Source organism: Oncorhynchus gorbuscha, unplaced genomic scaffold (assembly GCF_021184085.1).
Source record: "Oncorhynchus gorbuscha isolate QuinsamMale2020 ecotype Even-year unplaced genomic scaffold, OgorEven_v1.0 Un_scaffold_7305, whole genome shotgun sequence".
Lineage (NCBI taxonomy): Eukaryota > Metazoa > Chordata > Actinopteri > Salmoniformes > Salmonidae > Oncorhynchus > Oncorhynchus gorbuscha.
The window spans coordinates 402-17,616 of NW_025750716.1; the positions used below are offsets into that span (position 1 = coordinate 402).

The 17,215-nt window shown below is 43.5% G+C and overlaps 1 protein-coding gene and 1 long non-coding RNA gene across 2 annotated transcripts; both read right to left on the minus strand.

The window, feature by feature from the left end:
- Positions 1-7,958: 7,958 nt before the first annotated feature.
- On the minus strand, positions 7,959-10,602 carry LOC124029698. Its single transcript, XR_006837826.1, has 4 exons — positions 9,981-10,602; positions 9,620-9,700; positions 8,856-8,936; positions 7,959-8,604 (listed from the first exon to the last, which is right to left on the minus strand). It is a non-coding gene; the product is annotated as an uncharacterized LOC124029698 (long non-coding RNA).
- Positions 10,603-10,953: 351 nt separating this feature from the next.
- LOC124029697 (B-cell receptor CD22-like) lies at positions 10,954-16,069 on the minus strand. Its single transcript, XM_046341319.1, has 9 exons — positions 15,967-16,069; positions 15,342-15,689; positions 14,960-15,178; positions 14,451-14,807; positions 13,758-13,976; positions 12,722-13,048; positions 12,144-12,398; positions 11,261-11,524; positions 10,954-11,048 (listed from the first exon to the last, which is right to left on the minus strand). Exons 1-9 carry the CDS (start codon positions 16,019-16,021, stop codon positions 10,954-10,956), a joined length of 2,139 nt encoding a protein of 712 aa, XP_046197275.1. The 5' UTR covers positions 16,022-16,069.
- Positions 16,070-17,215: the final 1,146 nt, after the last annotated feature.

Below are 17,215 nucleotides of genomic sequence, written 5' to 3' on the forward strand. Positions count from 1 at the left end.
ACAGACACTTGTGTCTTTTGACACTACATAACCGAGTCATCCCGCAGTGTTTGTGATTACACCCTTGTGAAGACAGTTTGGTTGTCGAAACGTTGGTAATTACATTTTTGAATCTGAGCTCCAAGATTTCTACTCCGCTAGCCAGCACCTCGCCTAAATAGGTGTGCGTTTCTTTTTCTTCTAGATTGTTCCTGTCATTCCAGCCATTATAATGAGTCCATCCTCCTATATACAAGCCTCCTCTGTAGTACAGTACTGGTAGAAGCTGTATCTAGGAGAGGCAGGTTTGAACATCACCATAGCCTGCTGTATTGACTGTGTGGTCTATTGTAGTCTGCAGTAAATAAATATTGCCATTAGGTTATCAAAAGCAATGTACAGTCTTTGTGCATATATTTTACCTATGGGTGGTCCCGGGAACCAAACCCATAACGTTGCAGGTGCCATGTTCTACCAACTGAGCCACAGAGGAACATATTCTGTATAGTCTAATGTGCATATATAGATTTCTGAAATTATTCAGGAGGCCTGTGAGAGGACAGACAGGAAAGCAGAACAGGAAATTGACAGTCAGTGTGTGCATCTAAAAGAACAAAACCACAACCCAGCATCACTGTCTCATGTTAATCCTACACCTAATACAACCCACCATCACTGTGTCTCATGTTAATACTACTCCTAAACACAACCCACCATCACTGTGTCTCATGTTAATACTACTCCTAAACACAACCCACCATCACTGTGTCTCATGTTAATACTACTCCTAAACACAACCCACCATCACTGTGTCTCATGTTAATACTACTCCTAAACACAACGCACCATGTCTACTACTCCTAAACACAACCCACCGTCATTGTCTCATGTTAATACTACTCCTAAACACAACCCACCATCACTGTGTCTCATGTTAATACTACTCCTAAACACAACCCACCATCACTGTCTCATGTTAATACTACTCCTAAACACAACACACCATCACTGTGTCTCATGTTAATACTACTCCTAAACACAACCCACCATCACTGTGTCTCATGTTAATACTACTCCTAAACACAACGCACCATCACTGTGTCTCATGTTAATACTACTCCTAAACACAACCCACCATCACTGTGTCTCATGTTAATACTACTCCTAAACACAACCCACCATCACTGTCTCATGTTAATACTACTCCTAAACACAACCCACCATCACTGTGTCTCATGTTAATACTACTCCTAAACACAACCCACCATCACTGAGTCTCATGTTAATACTACTCCTAAACACAACGCACCATGTCTACTACTCCTAAACACAACCCACCGTCATTGTCTCATGTTAATACTACTCCTAAACACAACACCACCATCACTAAACACAACCCACCATCACTGTCTCATGTTAATACTACTCCTAAACACAACCCACCATCACTGTGTCTCATGTTAATACTACTCCTAAACACAACCCACCATCACTGTGTCTCATGTTAATACTACTCCTAAACACAACCCACCATCACTGTGTCTCATGTTAATACTACTCCTAAACACAACCCACCATCACTGTGTCTCATGTTAATACTACTCCTAAACACAACCCACCATCACTGTGTCTCATGTTAATACTACTCCTAAACACAACCCACCATCACTGTGTCTCATGTTAATACTACTCCTCCTAAACACAACCCACCATCACTGTCTCATGTTAATACTACTCCTAAACACAACCCACCATCACTGTGTCTCATGTTAATACTACTTAAACACAACCCACCATCACTGTCTCATGTTAATACTACTCCTAAACACACACCATCACTGTGTCTCATGTTAATACTACTCCTAAACACAACCCACCATCACTGTGTCTCATGTTAATACTACTCCTAAACACAACGCACCATCACTGTGTCTCATGTTAATACTACTCCTAAACACAACCCACCATCACTGTGTCTCATGTTAATACTACTCCTAAACACAACCCACCATCACTGTCTCATGTTAATACTACTCCTAAACACAACACACCATCACTGTGTCTCATGTTAATACTACTCCTAAACACAACCTACCATCACTGTGTCTCATGTTAATCCTACTCCGAAACACAGCCTACCATCACTATGTCTATACTACTCCTAAATCTCTTACGAAGCATTCATTCAATCACTCATAACTCTTACTTTAGGCCATTTTCAAAATGTCTCCACAACAATCTGTTGCTCTAAGAGCTCTTAAAATAGCATGTACAAGTCTTTATGTGAAACCACATGTACAACGTACATCCCAACTTTTGTAGCAGACAATAATATAGCTCAATGTATGTCAAAGGTGCCAATAATGTTGGTCGTGACTGTATATCCCACAATCTGATTTATATGTAAAAATACATTTACACACACACACACACACACACACACACACACACACACACACACACACACACACACACACACACACACACACACACACACACACACACACACACACACACACACACACACACACACACACACACACACACACACACACACACACACACACACACACAGTTATTCTTGACCCTGTTATACTATGGCAGTGAACATGACCCTATTGGATGGAGATCTGGGTATTACTGTCAAACTCTACTGATCATGTTTTAAACATGTAAATGAATAAACTGAACTAAACTAAACACATGAAACCACAGTACAGGGTCAGTACTCACAAAGTGTATCAGAGTAGGAGAGCTGATCTGGGATCAGTTTAGCTTTTTAGATCATAATTATATGGACCATCTGAGACACTTTATGAATACAGGCCCTGATGTAACAACCAAAACACAGTTCAAAATAAACCAACAAGTACAAAGATACAGTAAGTCATGTGATGTTTGGCTAAAAACATCAAAACTAAAACTATATTTCAAGATATTGTCAAGTGTACTTACAGAGTGAAGTGAAGGGGAGAGGTCTTGAACAGTCAGTCAACTTACTGTCACTGCGTGGAAACAAGAAGTAGTCTACTGTAAGTGTTAGTAGAAGAAGGCGTAGCCTAAGTGTGAGTTCTGTGGTTGATACATTTTATAGTAGCCTAGTCAGGTCATTAACATGCAGCAACAGCATGTCACATTGTAACGGCGTTCTTCGTTTGTTGAAAGAGAGTCGGACCGAAATGCAGCGTGGTGGTTACTCATGACTTTAATGAAAAAAGTGACACATGAAATAACTATACAAAAATACAAAAACAACAAACGGAACGTGAAACCTAATTACAGCCTATCTGGTGAAACTACACAGAGACAGGAACAATCACCCATGAAATACAAAGCGAAACCCAGGCTACCTAAATACGGTTCCCAATCAGAGACAACGAGAATCACCTGACTCTGATTGAGAACCGCCTCAGGCAGCCAAGCCTATACAACACCCCTACTCAGCCACAATACCAAATACTACAAACCCCAATACGAAAATACAATATATAAACCCATGTCACACCCTGGCCTGAACAAATAATTAAAGAAAACACAAAATACTTAGACCAAGGCGTGACAGAACCCCCCCCCCCTAAGGTGCGGACTCCCGGACGCACCTCAAAGCCATAGGGAGGGTCCGGGTGGGCGTCTGTCCATGGTGGCGGTTCCGGCTCGGGACGTGGACCCCACTCCATTAATGTCCTAGTTCCTCCCCTTCGCGTCCTGGGATAATCCACCCTCGCCGCCGACCATGGCCTAATAGTCCTCACCCAGAACCCCACTGAACTGAGGAGCAGCTCGTGACTGAGGGGCAGCTCGGGACTGAGGCAGCTCGGGACTGAGGGGCAGCCCGGGACTGAGGGGCAGCCCGGGACTGAGGGGCAGCTCGGGACTGAGGGGCAGCTCGGGACTGAGGGGCAGCTCGAGACTGAGGGGCAGCCCGGAACTGAGGGGAAGCCCAGTACTGAGAGGAAGCCCAGTACTGAGATGAAGCTCAGGCAGGTAGTAGGCTCCGGTAGATCCTGGCTGGCTGGCGGATCTGGAAGATTCTGGTTGACTAGCAGATCTGGAAGAGACTGGTTGACTGGCAGATCTGGAAGAGACTGTTTGACTGGCAGATCTGGAAGAATCTGGTTGACTGGCAGATCTAGAAGATCATGGCTGACTGGCGGATCTAGCTGTTCTATGCACGCTGACAGCTCCTTGCAGACTGACAGCTCTTTGCAGACTGGCAGCTCTGGCTGCTTTATGCAGACTGACAGCTCTGGCTGCTTCATACAGACTGACACCTCTGACTGCTCCATGCAGGCTGACAGAACCTTGCAGACTGACAGCTCCTTGCAGACTGACAGCTCCTTGCAGACTGGCAGCTCTCTGCAGACTGACAGCTCTGGCTGCTTCATGCAGACTGACAGCTCTGACTGCTCCATGCAGGCTGACAGCACCCTGCAGACTGGCAGCTCCTTGCAGACTGACAGCTCCTTGCAGACTGACAGCTCCCTGCAGACTGGCAGCTCAGGCTGCTCCGAACAGGCAGGAGGCTCTGGCAGCGCTGTAGAGGAGGAAGGCTCTGATAGCGCTGAACAGGCGGGAGACTCCGACAGCGCAGGAGAGAAGGAAGGCTCTGATAGCGCTGAACAGACAGGAGACTCCAGTAGCGCAGGAGGGAAGGAAGGCTCTGATAGCGCTGAACAGATAGGAGACTCCAGTAGCGCAGGAGGGAAGGAAGGCTCTGGCTGTGTTGAACAGGCGAGGTGCACTGACGGCCTGGTGCGTGGTGCTGGAACTGGTGCTACAGGATCGAGGACACGCACAGGAAGCCTGGTGCGGGGAGCTGCTACTGGAGGACTGGTGTGTGGAGGTGGCTCTGGATAGACCGGACAGTGCAGGCGCACTGGAGCTCTTGAGCACCGAGCCTGCCCAAGCTTAACTGGCTCGATGCCCACTCTAGCCCGGCCAATACGAAGGGCTGGTATGAACCGCACCGGGCTATGCACCCGCACTGGAAACACTGTGCGCTCAATAGCATAACACGGTGTCTGCCCGGTCTCTCTAGCCCACCGGTAAGCACAGGGAGTTTGCGCAGGTCTCCTACTTGGCATAGCCATACTCCCTTTAAACCCCTCCCCAATAATTTTTTTGGGCTGCTTTTCGGGCTTCCATCCGCGTCGCCGTGCTGCATCCTCATACCAGCGCCTCTCCGCTTTAGCCGCCTCTAGTTCTTCCTTGGGACGGCGATATTCTCCAGGCTTAGCCCAGGGTCCTCTTCCGTCTAATATCATCTCCCAAGACCAGAAGTCCTTATATCGCTGCTACTCACGATTAACAGGGAGAGTAGGCTCAGGTCTGACTCCTGACTCTGCTACTCTCTCCCTGAGCCCTCCTCCAATTAATATTTGGGGGTGACTTTCGTGTTTAGCTCTGCACCGCCGTGTCTTACTTTTCGACTCCATTCGCCTATAGTCCTCTTCGCACTGCTCCAGCGAATCCCAGGCGGGCTCCGGCAATCTATCTGGGTCGGCCGCCAACCTGTCTATTTCGTCCCACGTCGTATACTCCATGCCTCTGCTGTCCATAACGTCCTCCCTTCGCTGTTCCAGCTGCCTGTTACCACGCCACTCGGTCCGTGTGTGGTGGGTGATTCTGTAACGGCGTTCTTCGTTTGTTGAAAGAGAGTCAGACCGAAATGCAGCGTGGTGGTTACTCATGACTTAAATTTCAGTTCCCCTTTAGGAAAAAAAATATCCATAATTTTTTGGGGGGAAAAATACTGCAAAAGCAATTAACTCCTTTACTTATAGCCCATATAAACGCATTCAACTTGTTCTGTTCAGGTCTTCTTGGTTCCGGGTTTGTTGTCAGGTCTTCTTGGTTCTGGGTTTGTTGTGTTGGGGTCTTCTTGGTTCTGGGTTTGTTGTGTTGGGGTCTTCTTGGTTCTGGGTTTGTTGTGTTGGGGTCTTCTTGGTTCTGGGTTTGTTGTGTTGGGGTCTTCTTGGTTCTGGGTTTGTTGTGTTGGGGTCTTCTTGGTTCTGGGTTTGTTGTGTTGGGGTCTTCTTGGTTCTGGGTTTGTTGTGTTGGGGTCTTCTTGGTTCTGGGTTTGTTGTGTTGGGGTCTTCTTGGTTCTGGGTTTGTTGTGTTGGGGTCTTCTTGGTTCTGGGTTTGTTGTGTTGGGGTCTTCTTGGTTCTGGGTTTGTTGTGTTCTGGGTTTGTTGTGTTGGGGTCTTCTTGGTTCTGGGTTTGTTGTGTTGGGGTCTTCTTGGTTCTGGGTTTGTTGTGTTGGGGTCTTCTTGGTTCAGGGTTTGTTGACTGTACTGTGGAGAACAGAGGAGTCCTCCTCAGCTGCTTGTCCTGCTGAAGAGAGAGAAACCGAAATGAAACAAAGACATTGTCCCAAATGTTGGCACCCTATAGGGCTCTGTCTAAAGTAGTGCACTAAATAGGGAATAGGGTGCCATTTGGAACAGAAAACAGTTCATCATCATCATCACATCACTCCCTCATTTTAGACATGTCATAGTAATTGTCCTGAGATGTCCATTGTTGGGTTCATAGTTTGGGTTTATAGTGGTCTCAAAGGGTCAACTGTTTTGCTTATTGATGACATTTCCTACAATAAACAGCAGCATATGAATGACCTTAATGCAGAATAACCTCACCAGCTGGCAGCACTGGGGAGGTTGAATTTCACAGCAGCATAGTGGACATCCTCATCCTCAAAACGCACCTGAACCACATGAGTCCAGAGAGACAGAGGATGAGAACCAGAACAACCACTGTGATTCCTACAGCTGCAGTCAGAACTGAGGTTTGTTTCCCTACAATAAAATATGGATGATATGAGAACACAGCATGTTCTAATGAACTGAATATTATTATGATAATAAAACAGAATATCAATGTAATACTTGTTAATACTTGGGGATTTTATAAACAAACCTGTAATTATTAACAAAAGTGTAATAATCCAAAGTATAATTATTAAGATTTATCTTGAAAAGTGTTTTTGTATTGAGGTATTAAGGATGAAACTTTACCTGCTACAATGATCATCAGAGCTGCAGAGTTCATAGATGCTATTGTATTCTCAGCCTCACAGTAGTATTCTCCTCAATGTGGAGGCGTACTGGGAGGCTGAGGAGGTGTTGAGGCCTATAGGGTTGGTCTTCTGAGGAGAGTGAGGGGTTCTCTGCATACAGCGGTCTGGGTACCTGATCACCAACTCCACCCCTTGGACAGGAGGACAAACAGCAGGCACCAATGGCCGGCTGTTACAGTCCGAGATCAAACCCGGGCCTGCAGTGCTGCCTTAGCACTAATTGTTGAATTTGTGATTTCCAACTTGTTTTTTAAAATTTATGTCCAATAGCCAATGAGCACTGATACATTTTATCTATAATTTCATGTGACAAGGATTGATAAGGATTTGTCAGAAGATTGCCGACTTGATGCATGATGATGACTGCTTGTCTAGCTTGCCATCTAAGATTTTGAAAGTTTGTCCAGTCCAATCAATGCTACGGTAGATTTAACGCGATTTGATGTAATTTTGTCTAAACCAATGACTTTTTGGATGGGCATTTATAATATAATTCTATGGCAACACCCAAGGGGCTTGACATTTCAAGTTCTACCCGTAGATTTTGCGGTGACGTAGTGTCCCCCTGAGTGACAGAACACTGAGCCAATCACAGCACAACTAGAGAACATTACCCACGCCTACGCTCCGTATTTTATGCTGGCTGCCCCACCACCACAGAAAGCACTAAGCACCTTCATTTTGGAGCTGCATTACTCAAGAAAGGAAAAAAGAGACCATGTTTCTACGCGACTTTATTAACTCAATGCTTTGTTTATTCATTAACTTTATTTGCAAACTGATATGTGTCACGTATTAATTTTAAAATATGCAAAAAAAGCTACAAAAAAAATCTAACCATGGGGCTGAAAACAGATTTAGCTCTGCCTCAGCTGCCTTGAATGACGTGTCGCCACTGCATGTATTTAGAAATGATAGACAAGTTGACTAACAAATAGCCTACCAAAATGTTGGAAATTATAATAACGGAGTGATTACATTTATTTTAAAATAAAAAAAATATCATGACACGGAACAATATTGTATTACGTAATATAAAATGAGTAATAATATCTGACAGCAATACAAAGTCAATCATCATGAAACACATCTGGAGAAACTTGACCCAAGAGCTAAAAATATTAAAAAGCTGTTTTCAATATGATCCACATTAGTTGCTGAGGAAAGTAGGACTATTGATGCTATAAAACATCTGTATATGACAAAATCCCATAGAAAAAGATCAGAAATAAAACTAAAGATAGTTAACAGATTGGTACACAAGAAAATGTGGCTATTTACATAAAAAAATATAACCCATCTCATTTATCATCAATATATTCCATTCCAAAATATATATTCCAGTATTTACTGAAAAGTTAAAGTTCATGGTGTGTAAAAACTTCTAGATATGGCAGCAATAGAATAGAGGTGTAAGGCCTCGTTTTGTATTGGAACCTTCAGTCCAGGTTGTGTGGTGATAATTTTCAGTCCAGGTTCAATGTTGGTGGTTCTCTTCAGTCCAGGTTCTGTGTTGCTTCTCTTCAGTGGGAGATTCCCCTCACATTCTGAAAGAACACATAATGAAGTAGCACTCCCACTAAACATTTTATAAGCAAACACACACACACACACACACACACACACACACACACACACACACACACACACACACACACACACACACACACACACACACACACACACACACACACACACACACACACACACACACACACACACACACACACACACACACACACACACACACACACACACACACACACACACACACACACACACACACACACACACTTACTGCCAGGGTGTCATACTCTGGTGACCTGGTCTTCATGTTCAGAGCTGTGTACGTGTCACTGTTAGGATCAGGATGGACACTCTGTGGAGAGAAAGAGAGAGAAGGAGAGGGAGGGAGGGAGAGAAGGAGAGGGTGGGAGAGAAGGAGAGGGAGGGAGAGAAGGAGAGGGAGGGAGAGAAGGGAGGGAGAGAGGAGGGAGGGAGGGAGGGGAGAGAGAGGGAGGGAGAGGGAGGGAGGGAGAAAGAGAGGGGGGGGAGAGAGGGAGGGAGAGAGGGGAGAGAGGGAGGGAGGGAGAAGAGAGGGAGGGAGAGAAAGAGGGAGAGGGAGGGGAGAAAGAGAGGGAGGGAGAGAAAGGGAGGGAGAGGGAGGGGGAGAGAAGGGAGAGAGGGAGGGAGAGAGAAAGAGAGGGAGGGAGAGAAAGAGGGAGGGAGGAGAGAGGGAGGAGAAAGGAGAGGGAGAGAGAGGGAAGAGAGAGGGAGGGAGAGAAGGAGAGGGAGGGAGAGAAGGAGAGGGAGGGAGAGAAGGAGAGGGAGGGAGAGAAAGAGAGGGAGGGAGAGAAGGAGAGGGAGGGAGAGAAGGAGAGGGAGGGAGAGAAGGAGAGGGAGGGAGAGAAAGAGAGAGAAGGGAGAGAAGGAGAGGGAGGGAGAGAGGAAATGCATGAGTTCTTTGAAACACCAGTCTTTCCATAATTTACTCCAAACACATTCAAGTACTGTATAAAATACACACTCATAAGCAAACCAAATTCATTATAAGAGACTTACTGCCAGAGTGTCATAGTCAGGGGACAAGGTCCTCATGTTCAGAGCTGTGTACGTGTCACTGTTACAGTCAGGACGGACACTCTGTGGAGAGAGAGAGAGAGAGAGAGAGAGAGAGAGAGAGAGAGAGAGAGAGAGAGAGAGAGAGAGAGAGAGAGAGAGAGAGAGAGAGAGAGAGAGAGAGAGAGAGAGAGATGGAGAGATAGATGGAGAGATAGATGGAGAGAGAACAATGAGAATAGTATGAAAGAGACTGTCATGTCACCGTAAATGAATGAAAATGGAGTTGTAACCCCCTGGGTGCACATTTAGTTTTTTGCCCAGCAGGACACAGCTGAAACCCTGTTGCAACTAATAGAATCACCTGTGTGTCTGCTGTGGCATCACTTCCTCCTGTGGATCTCCTGTAATGATGGACAGAGTGAGTTCTGCTCTCTACTGACCTCTATCACTTCCTCCTGTGGATCTCCTGTAATGATGGACAGAGTGAGTTCTGCTCTCTACTGACCTCTATCACTTCCTCCTGTGGATCTCCTGTAATGATGGACAGAGTGAGTTCTGCTCTCTACTGACCTCTATCACTTCCTCCTGTGGATCTCCTGTAATGATGGACAGAGTGAGTTCTGCTCTCTACTGACCTCTATCACTTCCTCCTGTGGATCTCCTGTAATGATGGACAGAGTGAGTTCTGCTCTCTACTGACCTCTATCACTTCCTCCTGTGGATCTCCTGTAATGATGGACAGAGTGAGTTCTGCTCTCTACTGACCTCTATCACTTCCTCCTGTGGATCTCCTGTAATGATGGACAGAGTGAGTTCTGCTCTCTACTGACCTCTATCACTTCCTCCTGTGGATCTCCTGTAATGATGGACAGAGTGAGTTCTGCTCTCTACTGACCTCTATCACTTCCTCCTGTGGATCTCCTGTAATGATGGACAGAGTGAGTTCTGCTCTCTACTGACCTCTATCACTTCCTCCTGTGGATCTCCTGTAATGATGGACAGAGTGAGTTCTGCTCTGTAAGTAAGTTGATATATTACAAATACATTTTAACAGTTTTTTTAACCTTTATTTAACTTGGCAAGTCAGTTAAGAACAAACTCTTATTTACAATGACAGCCTAGGAACAGTGGGTTAACTGTCTTGTTCAGAGGCAGAACGACAGATTTGTATATTTACTGCTCAGAGATTCAATCTTGGTTGCAAGTTCAACGCTCTAACCACTAAGCTACCTGCCACCCCAGATGGCCTAGTGGTTAAGAGCATTGGGCCTATACCTTAATGAGTTAATAACAAATCAGTGTGCTGAAAGAATAAAACAAATATCTATTTTCACTCACCTGAACCACATGAGTCCAGAGAGACAGAGGATGAGAACCAGAACAACCACTATGATTCCTACAGCTGCAGTCAGAACTGAGGTCTGTTTCCCTAAAAGATCATATAGATGATATGAGTACATGTTATTATGAAGTGAAAACGAATATACAGCAAAACAGGACATTAATGTAATTCTTGTATGTAGAAGCCTATGTAGAGTTATAAACCAAAGTGTAATGAGGCAAACTAGAAGAAGATCACCTTGAAACATCATTTATTATTGAACATAATGTTGTATTGAAGTATTGAAGATGTAACTTTACCTGCTACAATGATCATCAGAGCTGTAGAGTTCATAGATCCTCTTCCATTCTGGGCCTCACAGTAATATTCTCCTCTGTCCTCAGAGATGATGTTAGTGATGCTGTAACTCTGTCCTGATGCTTTTGGTGAGGTTACGTTCTTCTTGTACCAGGTGTATTTGTCCACAGGTGGGTTGGCATCACTGCTGCAGGTCAGAGTCACTGAACTGCCCTCCACTATTTCACCAGAGGGACTGACTGACACTGAGGTGTTCCTTGGACCATCTGGTGTAAAATACATAGCATTTATTTATAGCAACATTTGTGTTTAGTTGAAATAATTTATAAATGATAATAAATTATTAATTCAGAGCAAAATAAAATGTGAAACAGAATCACAAAAAATAATGATGACATTGTGGTAATGCACATTCAGGGAAATGGATGAGTCACGATCGTGTGGAGAGACGGACCAAGGCGCAGCATGATTGGAGTTCTACATCTTTATTTTTAGTGAAACTTAAAATAAACCAAGAAACTAACAACGACCGACAGTACTGAGGTGCAACATGAACTCACTCAAAAACAATATCCCACAAAGCAGGTGGGAGAAAGGGCTTCCTAAATATGATCCCCAATTAGAGGCAACGATGACCAGCTGCCTCTAATTGGGAACCACACAAACCAGCCACATAGAAAATAAATGAATAGAACACCCCCTAGTCAAGCTCTGACCTAAACACCATAGAGAACCGAGGGCTCTCTATGGTCAGGGAGTGACAGGATGTTACACACTAAAATATGTATTGATAGATATATTTATGTGTAAAACAATCTATTCTAAATTCAAGTATCAACATTGTCAGTATATCAAACTGGACATTAAAACCCTCAATGTACTTACATGTGACAGTGAGAGTCTCTTCAGCAGAGGGGAGATCCTCATGTCCTTCTACAGAACAGGAGTATCTGCCTGTATCCTCACTGCTGACTGAGAATAGGATGTAGACAGGAGAGGAGGTGTTGCTGTTTGGTATAGACTGTCCATTTTTAAACCAACTGTAGACTGTGATGGGGTCCAGTGTACATTTGGTTCTACATGTCAGTGTCACATTCTCCCTCTCTGACACAGATGTAGGATCCATCTCCAACACAACATCTGGAGTTAAAGGAACCACATCATTAAAATCCTCCTATATATGTCCTCTTATGTGAAATATTATATGTTTTTTCCCTGTTACATAACACTGCAGTGTCTGCATGACTGCCCTCAAATAAAGTCATTACGGTCATTCATTTGATATATTTAGACAGGACAGTCAACTCTGTAATCATTTCCACTGTTTTCCAGGAAGTCCTGGGTTTCATAGAATCAATAAAACAGATTAAAACACAACATTCCCATTAGCATACATAAAAAACAACACTCACATTACAGCTATCTAGATATGTGTCATAGATGTGAGATGAGTGACAGATTACCTGTGACAGTCAGGGAGACAGGTGAGCCAGAAAACTGATCTCCGGATGTTATCAATCTGAATCTGTACCCAGCAGAGTCACTCAATCTCAGGTCTGTGATTCTCAGGGTACAGTCACTCTTCTTATCCCCAAGGTACTCTATATGACCCTCATACCCTGGTGCTGAGCTCAGATCTTCAGCCTCCATACCAGACCATTTAGTAAACCAGAAAGCTTGTTTGATCTCATGGTAACTGGGATATGTGTAAGAGCAGGATATGTCCACTGTTGACCCCTTCAAGGCACAGATACTCTGATGGGTGTAAGTCACACTCCAACACTTCTGACCTGAAATGCAAGACAATATAACACCTTTATAAAATTCTTAATTACAATATCTACTGTATACACTTATGCTGTTATGTTTATGTTCCCCAGCAAGAAAACATAAAATTTAAACAAAACAAAAATAGGAAGTAATAAAAGAGTCACTGACAAAGACAAAAATGAGACCAGTGGGCTCTGAAAGACACTCATGGGGGAGTCCATTGAAAATGGACTATCAACAACAACTGGAACAAAAAGACATCAGCGCCCACAACATTTACCCAAGAAGAGGCAAACAAAATAAAACCCCACAGTTGTAACACATTCTGACTAACGAGTGACACCAATCAGGGCACCTCACCTCCAAGTAAAAATGAAAAAATTAAATCAACAATGTTTAGATCATATGCTGTGAAAGTAACCAGGAAGTGACTATCATTCAGCTTTGTAGTTTTTAAACTTCAGTGTTTTATTTCATGGGTCTTCAGTGCTCAAAGAAAGTAGTGCAATGGTGTACAGGCACAACAACATAATGAAATGTATTTGGTAGAAGTAAATTCATCCATTGACTCTATTTTCATGAATTTGATTATATATCTAGAAGCCCATTCAACACTGCGTGGCAAAGCATATGGAACTACAGCAGAAGTGGACGTCACATTCACAGAAAATTAAATGATGATCGTCTGACAACCTGAAACAAATGTTGTATGTAAAAGTCCACACTTACACACTGCAGGAGAGAGGAGATCCTCGTGGCCTTTTACAGCACAGGAGTAACTGTCTGCATCACTAAAGGAGTCTGAGTACAGGCTGGAGGTGTCCTCCTTTACTTTGTGTCCGTTCTTGTACCAGATGTAGGTGGGGTTGTCAGTCAGAGTACAGGTGGTGCTACAGGTCAGTGTCCTCTTCCCTGCCTCTGTGGCAGGAGTCACCTTCACCTGCAGGTCTGAATACAGAGTAAATGACAATAACATCATTAAACCAATAGTGTATTATGGATAAAAACATGTATAATTAAACATCTAATAGAAATGTATGTATAAACATGATCCAGTATGTATAAACATGATCCTGTGTGTATAAACATGATCCTGTGTGTATAAACATGATCCAGTATGTATAAACATGATCCTGTGTGTATAAACATGATCCTGTGTGTATAAACATGATCCAGTGTGTATAAACATGATCCTGTATGTATAAACATGATCCTGTATGTATAAACATGATCCAGTATGTATAAACATGACCCTGTGTGTATAAACATGATCCTGTATGTATAAACATGATCCTGTATGTATAAACATAATCCTGTATGTATAAACATGATCCTGTATGTATAAACATGATCCTGTATGTATAAACATGATCCTGTATGTATAAACATGATCCTGTGTGTATAAACATGATCCTGTGTTACCTGTGACAGTCAGAGTTGTTCCAGGGAAACTGTGTCCCCATCTTGATGTCTGTGTGTTGAATATGAACTTGTACTCAGCAGAGTCCTCTTCTCTCAGATCTGTGATTCTCAGGGTGGAGTGACCTCTCTCCTTCTCTCCAACATACTCCACACGACCTGCATACCCTGGGTCTGTGGTTAGGTCCTCAGGGATCAACTCATCCCTCCACCTAGATCTCTGTTTAGGACTAAACCAGAGTGATGATGTGATGTTATAAAGAATGAAATAAGTACAGGATATGTCCACTGATGACCCCTTCAAGGCACAGATTGTCCTCTTGGTGTAAGTCACTCTGTTGCAGTCCTGACCCTGGACACCTAAAATATAATGGAATCACATGAGTACATTATACTGTATTTTCAGTTATTTTCATAAAAGCCCCATCAAATTATACAGTGAGACCAAAAGGACGTAGTACAAACATTCTGTATACTTGCTGTATTAGATTCCATATTAGATTCACACTCACACACTGCAGGAGAGAGGAGATCCTCATGGCCTTTTACAGCACAGGAGTAGCTGTCTTCATAGTTACTGGAGACTGGGTCTTTGTACTGGGGGGAGGTGCTCTCATCTAGATGTTGTCCGTTCTTGTACCAGATGTAGGTGGGGTTGTCAGTCAGAGTACAGGTGGTGATACAGGTCAGTGTCTTATCCTGATGTCCACCAGTCACCTTCACCTGAAGACCTGGAGAAAAAACAATTTCACTGTAAATCCCTTTATCACTGACTTATCACTCTAATACAAAGATGGAGGAAATCCTATGTTATACAGACATAAACACAAACCAAGACAATGTTCCTGAACTAAATGGAATTCAACAGTTTAACTAGATTGAATGTTACTGTACCTGTAACAGACAGAGTGACTCCAGGTTTGCCAGTATATCTCCACTTCCCAGTCTGATCTGTAAATCTGAACATGTACGTAGCTGAGTCACTCTCTCTCAGGTCTGTGATTGTCAGGATGTGACCATTCTCTTTATCCTCACGGTACGTCACACGTCCTTTGTAGTCTGGGTCATCCTTCAGACTAACATAATTCTCCTCAGCATCATATTTAGTGAACCAGAAGGTTGTTGTGACTGTATAAACACTGGGATATGTGTAAGAGGAGGACAGCTCTACTGTTGACCCCTTCAAGGTACAGATACTCTGAGTGGTGTATGTAACACTCCAGCCATCCTGACCCAGTACCACTGAAACACAGTCACACAGCACAATGGTATCAGAATTAAGCCAAGGCCAATTGGCTCACACTGAAAGTAGGGTTTGTTCACACTTTGTTGCTGTAGTTGCTGAGTGTGAATGGAAACTGTAGAAAAGCATCACTCAGTGAGGTGTGAAAGATAACTATTTAAAGTGAAGTGGAGACTCCTAACAGAACACACCAGAATAACATTATGATTCTTATCCTTTTAGAAATGTCTGTAGATTGATAAACAGAGCAACTAAAATATAAGAATGAGACCATACCTGCTACAGACCAGAGAAAGACCACCAACACACTTCCTGCTGTTCTCAAGGACATTGTTGCATCTCCCACCCTGCAGTCTTAGAAACATAAACAACAACTCACTCTATAGCTGGTGAATAACTCCACCTGATACATTGAAGTAGAAACTGCAAATGGGGTCCAGGGCCTCATTACTGAAAATGAACCAGGCTCATATTGTGTTGTGTTGTATTGAGCTATATGGTTGTATATGTGAATACTGTCTGTCTGTAAGTCTATTCCACTATGTATGTAATGTGTGTGATGTGTTGCATGTCTGTCTACATCTGTCTATTTAAGATGAGATGCTGTATGATGCAAAATCTGTTTCCTAATGGATACAATAGTCATCATCATCATCATCAACAACAACAACAACAACCACTTATTGAACAGATCTGTATTTCTGTAAACACGTATTTCTACATTGATTGTTCTGAAGCTGTTTTAGTCTCAGAACCACAAATATAGGAGGATAAATGTTCCATCGTTTACGGTCCGTCAAGCTGTACAGCAGCCTAAAGACTGACCACCAGGTTGAATGATAGCTGCTATCACCAAGCTGTACAGCAGCCTAAAGACTGACCACCAGGTTGAATGATAGTTGCTATCACCAAGCTGTACAGCAGCCTAAAGACTGACCACCAGGTTGAATGACAGCTGCTATCACCAAGCTGTACAGCAGCCTAAAGACTGACCACCAGGTTGAATGATAGCTGCTATCACCAAGCTGTACAGCAGCCTAAAGACTGACCACCAGGTTGAATGATAGCTGCTATCACCAAGCTGTACAGCAGCCTAAAGACTGACCACCAGGTTGAATGATAGCTGCTATCACCAAGCTGTACAGCAGCCTATAGACTGACCACCAGATTGAATGATAGCTGCTATCACCAAGCTGTACAGCAGCCTAAAGACTGACCACCAGGTTGAATGATAGCTGCTATCACCAAGCTGTACAGCAGCCTAAAGACTGACCACCAGGTTGAATGATAGCTGCTATCACCAAGCTGTACAGCAGCCTAAAGACTGACCACCAGGTTGAATGACAGCTGCTATCACCAAGCTGTGAGGATGAACAGCAAGTGACTCACACACACACTTTTTTAAGGGGGAAACTCAGCTTCAATATTGCAGATAGATTGTGGCTTCCATCAATGTAATTTTCTGACTAATTTCCAATTCCCTATTTATAACTTTTGTAAATATTTAAAATATATATCAAATATA